Source organism: Lipotes vexillifer, unplaced genomic scaffold (genome assembly GCF_000442215.2).
Source record: "Lipotes vexillifer unplaced genomic scaffold, Lipotes_vexillifer_v1.1 scaffold654, whole genome shotgun sequence".
Classification (NCBI taxonomy): Eukaryota; Metazoa; Chordata; class Mammalia; order Artiodactyla; family Lipotidae; genus Lipotes; species Lipotes vexillifer.
Genome location: NW_006773486.1, coordinates 1,323,400 through 1,341,812, shown reverse-complemented (window position 1 = coordinate 1,341,812; position 18,413 = coordinate 1,323,400). Strand labels below are relative to the sequence as shown.

Below are 18,413 nucleotides of genomic sequence, written 5' to 3'. Positions count from 1 at the left end.
GAGAGAGAGGCATGGACATATATACACTACCAAACGTAAGGTAGATAGCTAGTGGGAAGCAGCCGCATAGCACAGGGAGATCAGCTCGGTGCTTTGTAACCGCCTGGAGTGGTGGGATAGGGAGGGTGGGAGGGAGACGCAAGAGGGAAGAGATATGGGAACATATGTATATGTATAACTGATTCACTTTGTTATAAAGCAGAAACTAACACACCATTGTAAAGCAATTATACTCCAATAAAGATGTAAAAAAAAAATGTATCTAAATATAACCAATTTTGTGAGTCATTTAAAAATATCAAATTTTGAAAATTCAGTATCTTAAATAACATAGTACACATTTAAAGCATTGATTATATACGTATATATGTATATATATTTATATATATATACCTTTTTTCTTTAAAATTCTACATTTTATCCTAATGATGCTGTTTAAGGCTAAAAACAAAAGTCAATAACAAGGCATAATGAAAGTTATAACAATATATTATACTGCCCAAGTTCATGACAAGAAATTAAGTAAAAATAAATAATAATTATAATGCTATTGAAATTAATTAGAGAAAAACAAGTATTTACGACCCCAGTGTAATCCACTTGAAACGATTTTCCAAATCTGAACATTGCTCAGCTCCCCTCAAGTCCTCATTACCACCTCAGTCCAAGACACCGTCTTCTTGCCCCCAGCAGAGCCTACTCTTCACCAGTGGTCATTCTCCAAACAAATGAATTAATATACTCCCTTGCTCTCCGCCCTCCAAAGGTGCTCTTCCAATTTCAGTAAGATAAAAAGTCCTCCCTATGGCTTACAATGCCCTACCTGATCCAGCCCTTGACCAGGCCTCCTTTCTGCCTCCCTTCTCATCATTCATTGTGCCCCAAGTACACACCCCTCTTGGGACCCTAGCCCTCGCTACTCCTTTTGGTTTACTTGGATGACCCCCAACATCATTCACATCTCTACTCAGGTGTCAATTCCTGGGAGAAAACTTTGGCCATGCTCTACTATATCACTCAAATACCTCTGCTCCTTAGTGATTATCCTTATAATATGTATTATTATTGTTGATATTACGTGTTACTACTACATTACTATGCATTATACATAATATATATTGCTACATTTTTAATTAAATTTTTATTAAAATAATTGTAGAGTTAAATGCATTTGTAAAAAATCAGACAAGGAAATATGCACACTTTACCAAGTTCTCCACAATGGTTAACATTTTGCAAAGCTGTAGTATAAAAGCACAACTAAAATATTGCTATTACTATATCAACCTTATTCAGATTTCTTCAGTTTTACTTATACTCATTTGTGTATATGTAAGTAATTCTGTACAATTTTGTCACATAAGTAGGTGTGTGTATCCATCATGCTAGTCCATATACCAAATAGTTCCAATACCACAAGGATACCTCGTGTTGTCCTTTTAAGGACTCACCTTCCTCTATTCCCTCCCTAACACTTGGAAATCTGTCCTCCCTTTCTAAAATTCTGTCTTTTCAAAAATGTTTTACTTGGAATCATCCAGTAGGTATCCTCTTGGGATTGGCTTTTCTTTCTTTTTTTTTTTTTCACTCAGCTTCACTTCCTGGAGATTTATCTAAGTTGTATTTATCAACAGTTTCTTCATTTTCATTGCTGAGTACTAAGTATTCCATGGAATGTAAGTACCAACGTTTGTTTAACCATTCACCTGTTGAAGGACATCTGGGCCAATCTGAGACTTTGTTTATTACCAATAAAGCTGCTATGAACATCCACATACAGACATTTGTGTGAATTTAAGCTTTCATCTCTCTTGGATAAATGCCCAAGAGTATAACTGCTGAGCAATACGGTAATGAATATGTCCTATTTTTTAAATTATTTTTTTCTCCATTAGAATGGAAGTCCTATGACACCAGGAACTTGGTTATTTTAAGTTCCTGGCACAGAGCACCTAAAACCCCTGTAGTTTCCTGGGTGATAGGAGTGTCTATTGTTTTAATGAGGCAGCTGTGGGTGGTCTCTGGGGTGAGGGATGGTCACCAGAAAGATCAAACCACGATTAGAAGCTTGAACTTTTCAGCCCTGCCCCCCATTTTCTAGTGAAGGGAGAAGGGCTGAAAATGGAATTAATGATCGATCATGCTTACATGAGGAAGCCTCCATAAAAATCTCAATAGTACGGGATTCAGAGAGCTTCCAGGTTGGGGAACATATCCATACGGGGAAGGTGACACACCCCAATTCCACAGAGAGAACCTCCTGTGCTCGGGACCCTCACAGACCTCGCCCTGTGTATCTCTTCATCTAGGCTTTCACCCGTATTCTTTATCACATCCTTTAATAAACTGGGAAATGTAAGCAAGAGTTTCCCTGAGTTCTGTGAGCTGCTCTACCAAATTAAGAGAACTTGAGGAGGGAATGTCCTATTGGTAGCCAGCTCTGACAGAAGTCGTTGGTAACCTGGGGACCATCCAGAGTGGGCTGGGGGCAGTCTTGTGGTACTAAGCCCTCAACCTGTGGGATCTGACACTATCTTCAGGTATACAAGGACAATAACAGCCACCACCACCACAGACAGAGAGAAAAAATGGATGGCTGCAAGAGGCAGCGGCTGAGGGAGTGGGTGAAGGGGGTCAAAAAATACAAACTTCTAGTTACAAGACAAATAAGTGCTGGGGATGTACTGTACAGCATGGTGACTATAATTTTAAATACTGTATTGCATATTTGAAAGTTGCTAAGAGAGTAGATCTTAAAAGTTCTCATCACAAGACAAAAAATGTATGTTGCACACCTGATATGAATATAATGATACGTGTCAACTGTATCTCAATTAAAAAAAAAAGAAGGTGCAGTTAGGTCAGGAAGTTGAGCATTTGTGTCGGTAAAGGGATGTGTGAGGCTCTGGGAAAAGCCCTGTGACTCTCCAACCCCAGGGAACACAGTAGGACCCAATGTCCTTAAAACGGCTTAACTTGGCCTGATGGTTCCTTAGACCATGTGCAGTTTCAGGTGCCTGGGTGGCCACCAGCAGAGGAAAAGTGCAGCCAGCCCCTGAGCAATATTTTCAAGGTGGAACCGTCAGCAGAGCCAGGGAGCTCATACTCGTTCCTAAGCATGTGGCAGCCTGGCAAAGCAGTAAGTAAGCTCTCAAAACTTAATTGTCAAATGCGTAAATAAATAAACTCCTGGCCTGAGTGAGGAAGACTTCAGGAGAGAATGAGGCCCCACAGGGGTAAACGGCAATGGAAAATGGTAGCTAAGAGCAACAGGAATTAGGAAATCAAAGTTAAATATTGCCACAAACTGAAAGGCCTGGGAAGTTTGGATTACATGCAACAAATTTCTTTTCTTAAACTGTATTTGTGGTACCATCTCTATTCCTGGAGAGATCCTTTATGAAATCATGAGTGAATCAGTTCTAGAAGTTCAAGCCTATTAGTATAAATAAACCACCTTCATGAGTCTAACCTTTCTGGCAAATTTTAACATTTTTATTCAGAACTTATGGTTTCCTGACAATCAGATTTCTTTTAATAAGTAACAGGAAAAAAAAAGAATGTTTAACTGTCATTTAAAGTAGCAATTTTCAAATATTTTGAGTTTGACAATATCTGAATATTTCATTGCAAAAAATCACAGACTGTGTCTATATTTGAATAGTGTTTCTGTGTAAATATCTAGTACATAGCTCTGCCAGGACAGTGCTCTTTGTGAGACTCCTGAAAAGAGTGAAAACAAGAAAATGAAAATGCCTTGGAACGCTGACTATTGCAGATAGATTAAGGGATAACATTTTAAGAACAGTAAGCTAATATCTTCCTCTGGCCTGATTCTTTCAATCAGTTGAGGGTTCTTGCTGTAAGATGATTTCCGTTATACTAAGTAAAGCTTGAATGACAAAATTCAATAAGGTTGCCTGATTATACATTTGGTGTGGAGTTATATTTGTGTATCCTAAGCTTCATTTCTCTGTGAGTATTCTCTGCTTGGTATCTTTAAGACATAGTAATTCCTGGCAGTATAGTTCTAGAACATTGATTCCCAGCCTTGGCTGCACATTAGAATCATCTGGGGAGGTTTTAAAACTCCTAATGCCTAGACCATACTCCAGACCAATTAAATCAGAATCTCTGGGGTGGAAGCCAGGCATTAGTAGTTTTCATAAGTCTCCAGGTGATTCTAATGTGCAACCAAAGTGAGAACCAGTGTTCTAGAATTGTTTGTGTCAGTTTTACCAGGGTAATTGTTAATAGGCAGACCTAGGTCCAAAATTACTTCTATTGAATTAGAATCTCTACAGATGAGCAAGACGAATCTGAATATTTATCTGTACTCCCAGATGATTCATATGCACACCAAGTTTGAGAACCTTTGGCTTATAGAGTTAAGGGGTCTAACATTGACCTGCAAAGTCCTCAGCGAACAGAAAACTCTGAATTCTCTATCTATAGTCAGAAACCTTTTGAGGTTGGAGGCAAGTCTATTTTGGAAGTCTCCTTAGAGGTCTTCATTTAGCCACTGTGGTTAAATAGCTTGCAGGTGTCAGTAATAACTCCAGGTCGTTTCCACACAGTTTTGAAGTGAATACTTTATTAGGACAAATTTATCCTCTAGTGGGAAAGCTAAAATAAAGAGGCCATCAAGCTAAAATTAGAAAGAGCAATTTAACAAAATAATAATTACCTCTTAGAATTAAGGATGTAAGAGAGGAATTCTTATAGAAAAGCATAAAGTTCCAAATTAGGCCCTGCCCTACAACTCATTTTTTTCGGAAAAAAAATTACAATTAAAAAATTTTTTAAGAGAAAGGAAAAATTAAAGACCAATAGGAATCTCCATTATATTGTAAAATATTCATCCATTAGGAATTTGTTACCCTTTAAGATATGTAAAGTATGTTCTAAAATGTCTCATCTTATTCTAACAAATATCCTATTTAGGGAAGCAGGGCAAAAGATTATTAATTCTACTTTTTATAGACATATTATTTCCAGCACATGATACAGTGTGAAGTTCTCAGTGTTTATTGAATTGAATTGAATCATTAGATGAGAAAGCTGAATCAAAGAACCATTAAATATTAACCAAGTCTTCATCAATTGATCAAGATAGAAGTGCATCAAAAATCCAAGTCTAATCCAGAATACTTTCCCTAAAAGCAAGTTTACTCCCATATAATTTGGAAATTAAAGGTCATTCTTTTAGCCAGTAGTCCTCAGGCTTGGTGCACCTAAGGACCATATGGATGCTTTTAACTATATCCAGGGTACCAACCAAAGATTGTGATTCAATAGAGCTGAGGTGGAACCAGATTCTAACAAGCATCACCTACCAGAAAACACATGTAACTGCAAAATATGTAATTAATCCAATTAACAGTGATTGTCAAAACAGCAAATACCATTGGCTAAGTCTGAGAAAAGTGAAATATGTAATTTAAAAAAGTAAAATGACTCATGTCCCCAATAAATATTTGTTGAATGTATGAATCCATTAGTCAACAGTATAAAATTAACACCAAACTGGTTTACAACATTTAGCATAATATACAAAGAGGAAAATTTTAGATTCTGTGATTTTACTGGTCAACTTTCTCAGTTTGAACTTTTTGGCCAACCCAATAAAAGGAATTGAAGGTTGCAGAGCTGTGTACAGGTAGGGAGAATGCACAGAATGCCTTGAGTAGTAAGATGGGCAAAGAATTCTGAGAATGAAGAAACAGTCCTTCCCTAAGGCATTAGATTTGTAACTAGGCAACAAATAAAATATGATTACTTCTAGCCAGCCCAAAATGCAGCTCCCACCAGAAAAGTGCTTGCTTAAAAATGCCTTTCAAAAGTCTAACCTCTAGACAATTTTGGTGTTCAACTCATCTTATAATTTATGTCTTATAATTAACACACACATGTATGTGTATATATACATATATGTACATATACATATATACATATAATTACATGTATATGATACACATTAATGTATGGCATTTTAAGAACATGTATAATTTGATAATTCTATATAAAACCCAATACTAATCATTATTAGTTGTAAAGTTACAACCTCATGCTATTTTCATTACCAAAAAAGCATTTGTAATGGCTAAAATCAAAATACTGACAATAACCAATGCTTGTGAGAATAGGAAACTCTCATTCTTTGCTGACAAGTATGCAAATGGTACAGCCACTTTGGAAGGCAGTTTGGCAGTTTCTGACAAAACTAAATGTACTGTTACCGTAAGAATTACACTCTTAGGTATTTACTCAAATGGGGTGAAAACTTACGTCCACACAAAAACCTTCACATGAATGTTTATAGCAGCTTTATTCATAATTGCCAAAAATAGAAGCAACTAAGATGTTCTTTAATAGGTGGACGAATAAACACACTGAAGTACATCCATAAAGTGGAATATTATTCAGTGGTTAAAAGCAAAAAGAGCTATCAAGTCACAAAAAGATGTGGAGGAAACTTAAATACATACTGCTAAGTGAAACAAGTTACTCTGAAAAGTCTACATAGTATATGATTCCAGCTACATACTGTAGGATTCCAACTGTATGACATTCTGGAAAAGGCAAAACCACAGAGACAGTAAAAAAAAAAAAAAAAATCAGTGGTTGCCAGGGGTTGGGAGTAGGGAGGGAGGGATGAATTCTCAGAGCACCGATTTTTAGGTTAGTGAAACTATTTTGTATGAGGCTTTGGTGGACACATGCTATTATGCATTTTTCAAAATCCATAGAACTGTACAGTACAAATAGTAAACCCTAATGTAAACTATGGACTTTACTTAATAATAATATATTAATATCAGTTCATCAACTATAACAAATATACCCGATTAATGCAAGAAGTTAATAAGAGAGAAGACTAAGGAAGGGGGATATACAGGAACTTTCTGTACCCTCTGCTCAATTTTTCTGTAAACCTAAAACTGTTCTCAAAACCAAAACCTAATTAAAAAAAAAAAAAACATATGTAGGTAATATTAATGCTAGCACTGGAAACATTTTTTCTAATTTGTAACATACTGACAAAATAGTTGTTAAACTAAACCTATTAACTATGTATTTGTCACTCCTATATCATGAAACTTAAAATTCTTTAACTATTTAGCATATTCTAAAAGCTATTTAATTCACATTCTGTCATATAGAACTAAATTAATAAGCCCTGCTATAATTGGATGTCTGAAGAATTTTTTTCAATTCTTTTCCCAAATGAAATGTTCATATCATATTGGTCCATCTCTGATTTTCACTATAGTTTTTACTAGCAAAAAAATAATAAATATTTTGCCTATGATGCATTGTTATGTAACTGAATGCAGAAGTTGCTACCTTAACGTATGAGATGACTAGTTCTAGCTACTGAAAGCCTTGTGCAATTTTTCTCAAACTTCGATATGTGTGGGAGTCAACTGGGGATCATTTTTAAAAACCGATTCTGATTTAATTGGTTTGAGGTGGCACCTGGTAATCTGCATTTCCAACAATCTTCTAGGTAATGCTGATGCAGGACTACAGTTTGAATAGCAAGGTCCTAGAGTATATCTAGGCTATAAGATAATTACCACTGTGAAACTCAAACCCAAATCCCTAGCAGTTCTTGCAAGGGACTAAACAGCTGCTTTTTTTGGTTCTCCCACCTGGAAAAGCTCTCAGGGCTTCCAGCACTTGTAAATTTTCTTTCCCAATATATAATCCTCTTCAATTTTATCTGTAAAGAGGAAGACCTGATAACCTTTGTACAGTAAGCAAGCTACCCATTTAGTCATAATACTCTCCTAGCTTGTATGAGCCAGAGATCATTTATTTCTAGTTCAATTCCTCTATTTATATGTCTTCAAGCACAGAAAGGTCAAGTGACTGGCTCAGGGTCACTTGTCCAATAACTTAGAGGTCAGGTCTCAAATCCAGGTCTCTGATTCCAAATCCAATCCCTTTCCCTCATTCTCTGCTGCTTCTAATAGTGATGCACTTCAGAGAAGAGGGACCAGTTTGTTTAGACCACAAAATCCCAGTTCTAAATTGAATCCCTCAGCCTCCAGCTTCCCATAAACCTTAAACATAGGTTTAAGGTCTTACAGAAACTGAGTCTTGAAGGAGGAATAGGATATTGATCAGAGGGAGGGGAAGAGGGGAATGGCGAATGTCCTAGCGTGAGTAATGAATATATAAGCCATGAATACTAGAGTGATGATTAAGACCATGATGTTAAGAATGAGTAAGGCAAAATTGGATATGTCAGACAGAGCCAGATTTCCAATCATCAGCAAAAAATGTAGAGTGCATCCTGGCTCTGAGACTTTGAGAATATTGTGTACTTTTCTGGAGACCTGCAATGGTAAGGAATTTGTGGAATTTCTGTAGAAGCCTGTTATAATACACATAATACAGCCTACTGTGATACCTACACTGCTTGTAACTGTCTCTAAGGGCTCAGATCACCAACAAGGGACTGAGAAGCTCCTGATTTTTGTCAGGCTGAGTCCAAAGTCACCACAGCTGATTCTTCCTTATTGTAGCATCACTGCTCAGCCTTCACACATGAATATCTCAAAACATCTCTGGAAAGACAGAGATGGGAGCCCAGAATCTTGGCTTCCTTGACATTTACCTAATCACCTGAAGAGAATATTACTTATTGGCAAAGCTTTGTGACATAGTGTCAGAGCAGCATCCAGAGGAAGACAGTCTGGCAACCCCACTTGAGCCCCCCAATCAAGGGCTGCTTTCATAGAGCACACACATTTACAGAGGAATCCCTTCTTGAAATGAGAATAGAATTTTCATAATGCGATGCTGTCCAGTGTTTAGTGGCAAGGACTGCACCCAAGGTCATATCATCCTAACTTTTTTTTTCCTGTGCTGCAGGGCTCTAGGGTGGAGAGTGTAAGAGTATACAAAGGCAGACTTTTACTGTTAGAAATCCTTTGAAGGATAGTAATGTTGAGCCATACTTCTAAGAAGAAATCATCACAGGTGGACATATTTTGTTTAACTTCAGGTTAAATAAGAACAAGCATAAAAGACAGATATGCAGATAGCACACTTGTTGAACTTTCAAAGATTTTCACACTAAAAATGCTGACATGTGAGGAGGAAACTGGCTTATAGATAGGGCAGAGTGGGCAGTTTTCTGGGTATCATCTCTGAACCGAATCAACAGAATAATGTCTAGCAAGCTTGAAGAATGCAGCTTTAGGACAAATGTGAAAGAAAGAGACACATATCAGTTCAATATAAAAGCAGCATTTTGCAAGTATGGCTGAACAACGATGAAAAGGGCCAACATGCCTGGGAGGATAGAAACACAGTCTAGGAGTCAGTGGGGAATGTGGTGTATTCAGTGGGAGAGAAGTAGCATTAGCCAATGGCCAGGGTTCTTTGTTACTCAAAGATTCTATCATTCTATTACAAACAAGAATAATGACTTGTATATTTTGCAACTAATGATAGTAAAAGCACAATGACTGTGGATGACTTACTGTGCTGACAGTGAATCCCATTAAATCCTCGGGGACATTTACAGACATAGCCTATGAATGTGTCCCCTCGGTATGCTTCACTTATTTCACAGGCTCCTCCATTATGGCACGGATTAGGAGTGCAGGGACCTGAAAGAAAAAGAATATTGCTGCATGATGCATATGCTTTAAAGTAGACATTGGGTCAACATTTTTCAATTAATAATTTTATAGAGGAAAGTGTTCTGGATATTAGTGCCATAGGAAATGTAGTAGTTGGGGGAGTTCTAGAGATTAATGGCCTGGGTTTGAATCCTGGTTTCATCACTTTCTAGCCATGTGGTCTTGGACAATTTATTTAACCTCTCCTTACCTCAGTCTCATCTTCTGTTGAATGCAATACTAATATAATCTACCACAAAGTGGGATGATAGAGATGAAAATAATTCATACAGGGCTTCCCTGGTGGCGCAGTGGTTGAGAGTCTGCCTGTCAATGCAGGGGACACGGGTTCGAGCCCTGGTCTGGGAAGATCCCACATGCCGCGGAGCAACTGGGCCCGTGAGCCACAACGACTGAGCCTGTGTGTCTGGAGCCTGTTCTCCACAAGAGAGGCCGCGATAATGAGAGGCCCTCGCACCGCGATGAAGAGTGGCCCCCGCTCGCCGCAACTAGAGAAAGCCCTCGCACAGAAACGAAGACTCAACACAGCCATAAATAAATAAATAAATAAATAAGGGGGGACGAGGGGAAGGTGGAGGAAGAGTAAGAGCGGAGATCACCTTCCTCCCCACAGATACACCAGAAATACATCTACACGTGGAACAACTCCTACAGAACACCTACTGAACGCTGGCAGAAGACCTCAGACCTCCCAAAAGGCAAGAAACTCCCCCACGTACCCGGGTAAGGCAAAAGAAAAAACAGAGACAAAAGAATAGGGACGGGACCTGCACCAGCGGGAGGGAGCTGTGAAGGAGGAAAGGTTTCCACACACTAGGAAGCCCCTTCGCGGGCGGAGACTGCGGGAGGCGGCGCGGGGAGCTTCGGAGCCGCGGAGGAGAGAGCAGCCACAGGGGTGCGGAGGGCAAAGCGGGGAGATTCCCGCACAGAGGATCGGCGCCGACCGGCACTCACCAGCCCGAGAGGCTTGTCTGCTCCCCCGCCGGGGTGGGCGGGGCTGGGACCTGAGGCTCGGGCTTTGGTCGCCGCACAGGGAGAGGACTGGGGTTGGGGGCGTCAACACAGCCTGAAGGGGTTAGAGCACCACGGCTAGCCGGGAGGGAGTCCGGGAAAAGGTCTGGAGCTGCCGAAGAGGCCAAGGAGAGGGGATTAAGAGCGCTGCTTAAAGGAGCTCCAGAGACGGGCGGGAGCCGCGGCTAAATGCGCGGACCCCAGAGACGGGCAGGAGACGCTAAGGCTGCTGCTGCCGCCGCCAAGAAGCCTCTGTGAGAGCACAGGTCACTATCCACACCTCCTATCCGGGGAGCCTGGGCAGCCCACCACTGCCGGGTTCCCGGGATCCAGGGACAACTCTCCGGGAAGAACGCACGGCGCGCCTCAGGCTGGTGCAACGTCACGCCGGCCTCTGCCGCCGCAGGCCCGCCCCGCACGCCGTGCCCCTCCCTCTCCCCGGCCCGAGTGAGCCAGAGCCCCCGAATCAGCGGCTCCTTTAACCCCGTCCTGCCTGAGCAAAAAACAGACGCCCTCCGGCGACCTACATGCAGAGGCGGGGCCAAATCCAAAGCTGAGCCTCTGGGAGCTATGAGAACAAAGAAGAGAAAAGGAAATCTCTCCCAGCAGCCTCAGGAGCTGCGGATCAAATCTCCACAATCAACTTGATGTCCCTGCATCTGTGGAATTCATGAATAGACAATGAATCATCCCAAATTGAGGAGGTGGACATTGAGAGCAAGATTTATGATTTTTTCCCCTTTTCCTCTTTTTGTGAGTGTGTATGTGTATGCTTCTGTGTGAGATTTTGTCTGTATAGCTTTGCTTCCACCACTGTCCTAAAGTTCTATCCATCCGTTTTTTATTTTTTTCTTAATAATTATTTTTTAATTTAATAACTATTATATTTTACTCTATTTTATCTTCCTTTCTTTCTTTTTTCCTTCCTTCCCTCCTTTCTTCCTTCCTTCCTTCCTCCCACCGTCCGTCCCTCCCTCCCTCCTTCTCCCTCCTTTCTTTCCTTCCTTCTTTTCTTCTTTCTTTTTTTCTTTCTTTCTTCCTTTTTTTCTTCCTACTCCTACTAATTCTTTCTCTCTAATTTTTCTCCCATTTATTCTGAGCCATGTGGAGGAAAGGCTCTTGGTGCTGCACCCAGGAGTCAGTGCTGTGCCTCTGAGGTGGGAGAGCCAACTTGAGGACACTGGTCAATAGAAGACCTCTGAGCTCCACATAATATCAAATGGCGAAAATCTCCCAGAGATCTCCATCTCAAAGCCAGCACCCAACTTCACTCAACGACCAGCAAGCTACAGTGCTGGACAACCTATGCCAAACAACTAGCAAAACAGGAACACAACCCCACCGATTAGCAGAGAGGCTGTCTAAAATCATAATAAGTCCACAGACACCTCAAAACACACCACCAGACGTGGACCTGCCCACCAAAAAGACAAGATCCAGCCTCATTCACCAGAACACAGGCACTAGTGTGCCTACACAACCCACTGAACCAACCTCAGCCACTGGGGGCAGACACCAAAAACAATGGGAACTATGAACCTGCAGCCTGTAAAAAGGAGACCCCAAACACAGTAAGATAAGCAAAATGAGAAGACAGAAAAACACACCGCAGATGAAGGAGCAAGATAAAAACCCACCAGACCTAACAAATGAGAGGAAATAGGCAGGCTACCTGAAAAAGAATTCAGAATAATGATAGTAAAGATGATCCAAAATCTTGGAAATAGAAGAGAAAACGCAAGAAACATTTAACAAGGACCTAGAAGAACTAAAGATGAAACAAACAATGATGAACAACACAATAAATGAAATTAAAAATACTCTAGATGGGATCAATAGCAGAATAACTGAGGCAGAAGAACGGATAAGTGACCTGGAAGATAAAATAGTGGAAATAACTACTGCAGAGCAGAATAAACAAAAAAGAATGAAAAGAACTGAGGACAGTCTCAGAGACCTCTGGGACAACATTAAACGCACCAACATTCGAATTATAGGGGTTCCAGAAGAAGAAGAGAAAAAGAAAGGGACTGAGAAAATATTTGAAGAGATTATAGTTGAAAACTTCCCTAATATGGGAAAGGAAATAGTTAATCAAGTCCAGGAAGCACAGAGAGTCCCATACAGGATAAATTCAAGGAGAAATACGCCAAGACACATATTAATCAAACTGTCAAAAACTAAATACAAAGAAAGCATATTAAAAGCAGCAAGGGAAAAACAACAAATAACACACAAGGGAATCCCCATAAGGTTAACAGCTGATCTCTCAGCAGAAACTCTACAAGCCAGAAGGGAGTGGCAGGACATACTGAAAGTGATGAAGGAGAAAAACCTGCAACCAAGATTACTCTACCCAGCAAGATCTCATTCAGATTTGATGGAGAAATTAAAACCTTTACAGACAAGCAAAAGTTGAGAGAGTTCGGCACCACCAAATCAGCTTTACAACAAATGCTAAAGGAACTTCTCTAGGCAAGAAACACAAGAGAAGGAAAAGACGTACAATAACGAACCCCAAACAATTTAGAATATGGGAATAGGAACATACATATCGATAATTACCTTAAATGTAAAAGGACTAAATGCTCCCACCAAAAGACACAGATTGGCTGAATGGATACAAAAACAAGACCCATATGTATGCTGTCTACAAGAGATCCACTTCAGACCTAGAGACACATACAGACTGAAAGTAAGGGGATGGAAAAAGATATTCCATGCAAATGGAAACCAAAAGAAAGCTGGAGTAGCAATTGTCATATCAGACAAAATCGACTTTAAAATAAAGACTATTACAAGAGAGAAAGAAGGACACTACATAATGATCAAGGGATCGATCCAAGAAGAAGATATAACAATTGTAAATATTTATGCACCCAACATAGGAGCACCTCAATACATAAGGCAAATACTAACAGCCATAAAAGGGGAAATCGACAGTAACACATTCATAGTAGGGGACTTTAACACCCCACTTTCACCAATGGACAGATCATCCAAAATGAAAATAAATAAGGAAACACAAGCTTTAAATGATACATTAAACAAGATGGACTTAATTGATATTTGTAGGACATTCCATCCAAAAACAACAGAATACACATTTTTCTCAAGTGCTCTTGGAACATTCTCCAGGATACATCATATCTTGGGTCACAAATCAAGTCTTGGTAAATTTAAGAAAATTGAAATTGTATCAAGTATCCTTTCCGACCACAGTGCTATGAGACTAGATATATCCTGTAATTGATATTACAGGAAAAGATCTGTAAAAAATACAAACACACAGAGGCTAAACAATACATTACTTAATAACGAAGTGGTCACTGAAGAAATCAAAGAGGAAATAAAATATACCTAGAAACAAATGACAATGGACACACGACGGCCTAAAACCTATGGGATGCAGCAAAAGCAGTTCTAACAGAGAAGTTTATAGGAATACAAGCCCACCTTAAGAAACAGGACACATCTCGAATAAACAACCTAACCTTGCACCTAAAGCAATTAGAGAAAGAAGAACAAAAAAACCCCTAAGTTAGCAGAAGGAAAGAAATCATAAAAATCAGATCAGAAATAAATGAAAAAGAGATGAAGGCAATGATAGCAAAGATCAATAAAACTAAAAGCTGGTTCTTTGAGAAGATAAACAAAATTGATAAACCATTAGCCAGACTGATCAAAAAAAAAAAAGGGAGAAGACTCAGATCAGTAGAATTAGAAATGAAAAAGGAGAAGTAACAACTGACACTGCAGAAATACAAAAGATCATGAGAGATTACTACAAGCAACTCTATGCCAATAAAATGGACAACCTGGAAGAAATGGACAAATTCTTAGAAATGCACAACCTGCCAAGACTGAATCAGGAAGAAATAGAAAACATGAACAGACCAATCACAAGCACTGAAATTGAAACTGTGATTAAAAATCTTCCAACAAACAAAAGCCCAGGACCAGATGGCTTCACAGACGAATTCTATCAAATATTTAGAGAAAAGCTAACACCTATCCTTCTCAAACTCTTCCAAAATATAACAGAGGGAGGAACACTCCCAAATTCATTCTACAAGGCCACCATCACCTTGATACTAAAACCAGACAAGGATGTCACAAAGAAAGAAAACTACAGGCCAATATCACTGATGAACATAGATGCAAAAATACTCAACAAAATACTAGCAAACAGAATCCAACAGCACATTAAAAGGATCATACACTGTGATCAAGTGGGGTTTATCCCAGGAATGCAAGGATTCTTCAATATACGAAAATCAATCAATGTGATAAACTATATTAACAAATTGAAGGAGAAAAACCATATGACCATCTCAATAGGTGCAGAGAAAGCTTTTGACAAAATTCAACACCCATTTATGGTAAAAATCCTGCAGAAAGTAGGCATAGAGGGAACTGTCCTCAACATAATGAAGGCCATATATGACAAACCCACAGCCAGCATCATCCTCACTGGTGAAAAACTGAAAGCATTTCCACTAAGATCAGGAACAAGACAAGGTTGCCCACTCTCACCACTCTTATTCAACATAGTTTTGGAAGTTTTAGCCACAGCAATCAGAGAAGAAAAGGAAATAAAAGGAATCCAAATTGGAAAAGAAGAAGTAAAGCTGTCACTGTTTGCAGATGACATGATACTATACATAGAGAATCCTAAAGATGCTACCAGAAAACTACTACAGATAATTAATGGATTTAGTAAAGTTGCAGGATACAAAATTAATGCACAGAAATCTCTGGCATTCCTATACACTAATGATGAAAAATCTGAAAGTGAAATCAAGAAAACACTCCCATTTACCATTGCAACAAAAAGAATAAAATATCTAGGAATAAACCTACCTAAGGAGACGAGATATGTATGCAGAAAATTATAAGACACTGATGAAAGAAATTAATGATGATACAAATAGATGGAGAGATATACCATGTTCTTGGATTGGAAGAAGCAACATTGTGAAAATGGTTCTACTACCCAAAGCAATCTACAGATTCAATGCAATCCCTATCAAACTACCACTGGCATTTTTCATAGAACTAGAACAAAAAATTTCACAATTTGTATGGAAACACAAAAGACCCCGAATAGCCAAAGCAATCTTGAGAATGAAAAATGGAGCTGGAGGAATTAGGCTCCCTGACTTCAGACTATACTACAAAGCTACAGTAATCAAGACAGTATGGTACTGGCACAAAAACAGAAAGATAGATCAATGGAACAGGATAGGAAGCCCAGAATTAAACCCACACACATATGGTCAACTTATCTTTGATAAAGGAGGCAGGAATGTACAGTGGAGAAAGGACAGCCTCTTTAATAAGTGGTCCTGGGAAAACTGGACAGGTACATGTAAAAGTATGAGATTAGATCACTCCCTAACACCATACACAAAAATAAGCTCAAAATGGATTAAAGACCTAAATGTAAGGCCAGAAACTATCAAACTCTTAGAGGAAAACATAGGCAGAACACTCTATGACATAAATCACAGCAAGATCCTTTATGACCCACCTCCTAGAGAAATGGAAATAAAAACAAAAGTAAAAATATGGGACCTAATGAAACTTCAAAGCTTTTGCACAGCAAAGGAAACCATAAACAAGACCAAAAGACAACCCTCAGAATGGGAGAAAATATTTGCAAATGAAGCAACTGACAAAGGCTTAATCTCCAAAATGTACAAGCAGCTCATGCAGCTCAATAACGAAAAAACAAACAACCCAATCCAAAAATGGGCCGAAGACCTAAATAGACATTTCTCCAAAGAAGATATACAGACTACCAACAAACACATGAAAGAATGCTCAACATCATTAATCATTAGAGAAATGCAAATCAAAACTACAATGAGGTATCACCTCACACAGGTCAGAATGGCCATCATCCAAAAATCTAGAAACAGTAAATGCTGGAGAGGGTGTGGAGAAAAGGGAACACTCCTGCACTGCTGGTGGGAATGTGAATTGGTACAGCCACTGTGGAGAACAGTATGGAGTTTCCTTAAAAAACTATAAATATAACTACCATATGACCCAGCAATCCCACTACTGCGCATATACCCTGAGAAAACCATAATTCAAAAAGAGTCATGTACCAAAATGTTCATTTCAGCTCTATTTAAAATAGCCTGGAGATGGACACAACCTAAGTGCCCATCGTCGGATGAATGGGTAAAGAAGATGTGGCACATATATACAATGGAATATTACTCAGTCATAAAAAGAAACAAAACTGAGCTATTTGTAATGAGGTGGATAGACCTAGAGTCTGTCACACAGAGTGAAGTAAGTCAGAAAGAGAAAGACAAATACCGTATGCTAACACATATATATGGAATTTAAGGGAAAAAAATGTCATGAAGAACCTAGGGGTAAGACAGGAATAAAGACACAGACTACTAGAGAATGGACTTGAGGATATGGGGAGGGGGAAGGGTGAGCTGTGACAAAGTGAGAGAGAGGCATGGACATATATACACTACCAAACGTAAGGTTGATAGCTAGTGGGAAGCAGCTGCATAGCACAGGGAGATCAGCTCGGTGCTTTGTAACCGCCTGGAGGTGTGGAATAGGGAGGGTGGGAGGGAGGGAGACGCAAGAGGGAAGAGATATGGGAACATATGTATATGTATAACTGATTCACTTTGTTATAAAGCAGAAACTAACACACCATTGTAAGGCAATTATACCCCAATAAAGATGTTAAAAAAAATTTTAAAAAATAAAGGAATTCATACATGTAAAATACCCAGAACAGACACATATGAAACACTCAGAAAGTATTAGCACTAAGTAAAATATTGTTATTAAGGTCTCTGAATTATAGCATCTCTTCTTCATGTTTAAAAAGTAATAGTTAATGGCAATTTCTAGAGTCACAAACACAGAATAGCTTTTGTATCCTGCTGGTGAAAGGAGCATAAACTTGTAAGTGACTATAACTGCATGGGTCAAGTGGAGTGGACAGCTGGTTGCAATAGTTTTTTCGACTATCTGTGAGCTTGTGGTGGGGCGTACTTCGGGAGAACTACAATTTTTGCCAATGTGTAGGAAGTAGCTCATCGAAAGTTGCAAATATAGAGAAGAGACACTGATAGTTACTTTATTTTATTTATTTTTTAATTTTTTTATTTTTTTGCGGTACGCGGGCCTCTCACTGCTTTGGCCTCTCCCATTGTGGAGCACAGGCTCCGGACGCGCAGGCTCAGCGGCCATGGCTCACGGGCCCAGCCGCTCCGCGGCATGTGGGATCTTCCCGGACTGGGGCACGAATCCGCGTCCCCTGCATCGGCAGGCGGACTCTCAACCACTGTGCCACCAGGGAAGCCCGAGAGTTATTTTTAAGCTTTGAGAAAGTAACTTCACCAGAGTGACTGGTACTGTGAGAGTCAATAGGATTGTGGTGCTTCACCTCCCTTGGAGAGAACCAGCTGCCTGCACGGTGGACGTGTAGAGCTGGGCCATTCCTGCCTGACCCTGGGACTCCTCTACTGCACATTCTTTACTCTGGGGTGCCCCTTTGGTATGGCTGAGATTTTTTCAACTGGCATACCATCCAAGGCTTTTTCTTTGCAATATTCCTTCATTCCTTTTCTCCCTTCAGAGTTGACAGGCTTGTGTCACAGTCTCTGAAGGCTCATCCTACCTACTCTTGTCTCTCTCCCCGTTTGTCCATCACAGTTATCTCCCCCCCCCCCCCACAAAATTCTTTTTCTCTCATAC

At 39.6% G+C, this 18,413-nt stretch overlaps 1 protein-coding gene across 2 annotated transcripts in view; it reads right to left on the bottom strand.

Annotated features, from left to right (window-relative positions):
- The window catches only part of EDIL3 (EGF like and discoidin domains 3), a 443,350-nt gene that overhangs the window by 221,002 nt on the left and 203,935 nt on the right, over nucleotides 1–18,413 (bottom strand). For both annotated transcript variants that reach the window (XM_007448349.1, XM_007448350.1), the window contains one exon: nucleotides 9,498–9,626. In XM_007448349.1, coding sequence (XP_007448411.1) covers nucleotides 9,498–9,626 — 129 coding nt within the window. The remainder of the gene's footprint in view (nucleotides 1–9,497; nucleotides 9,627–18,413) is intronic.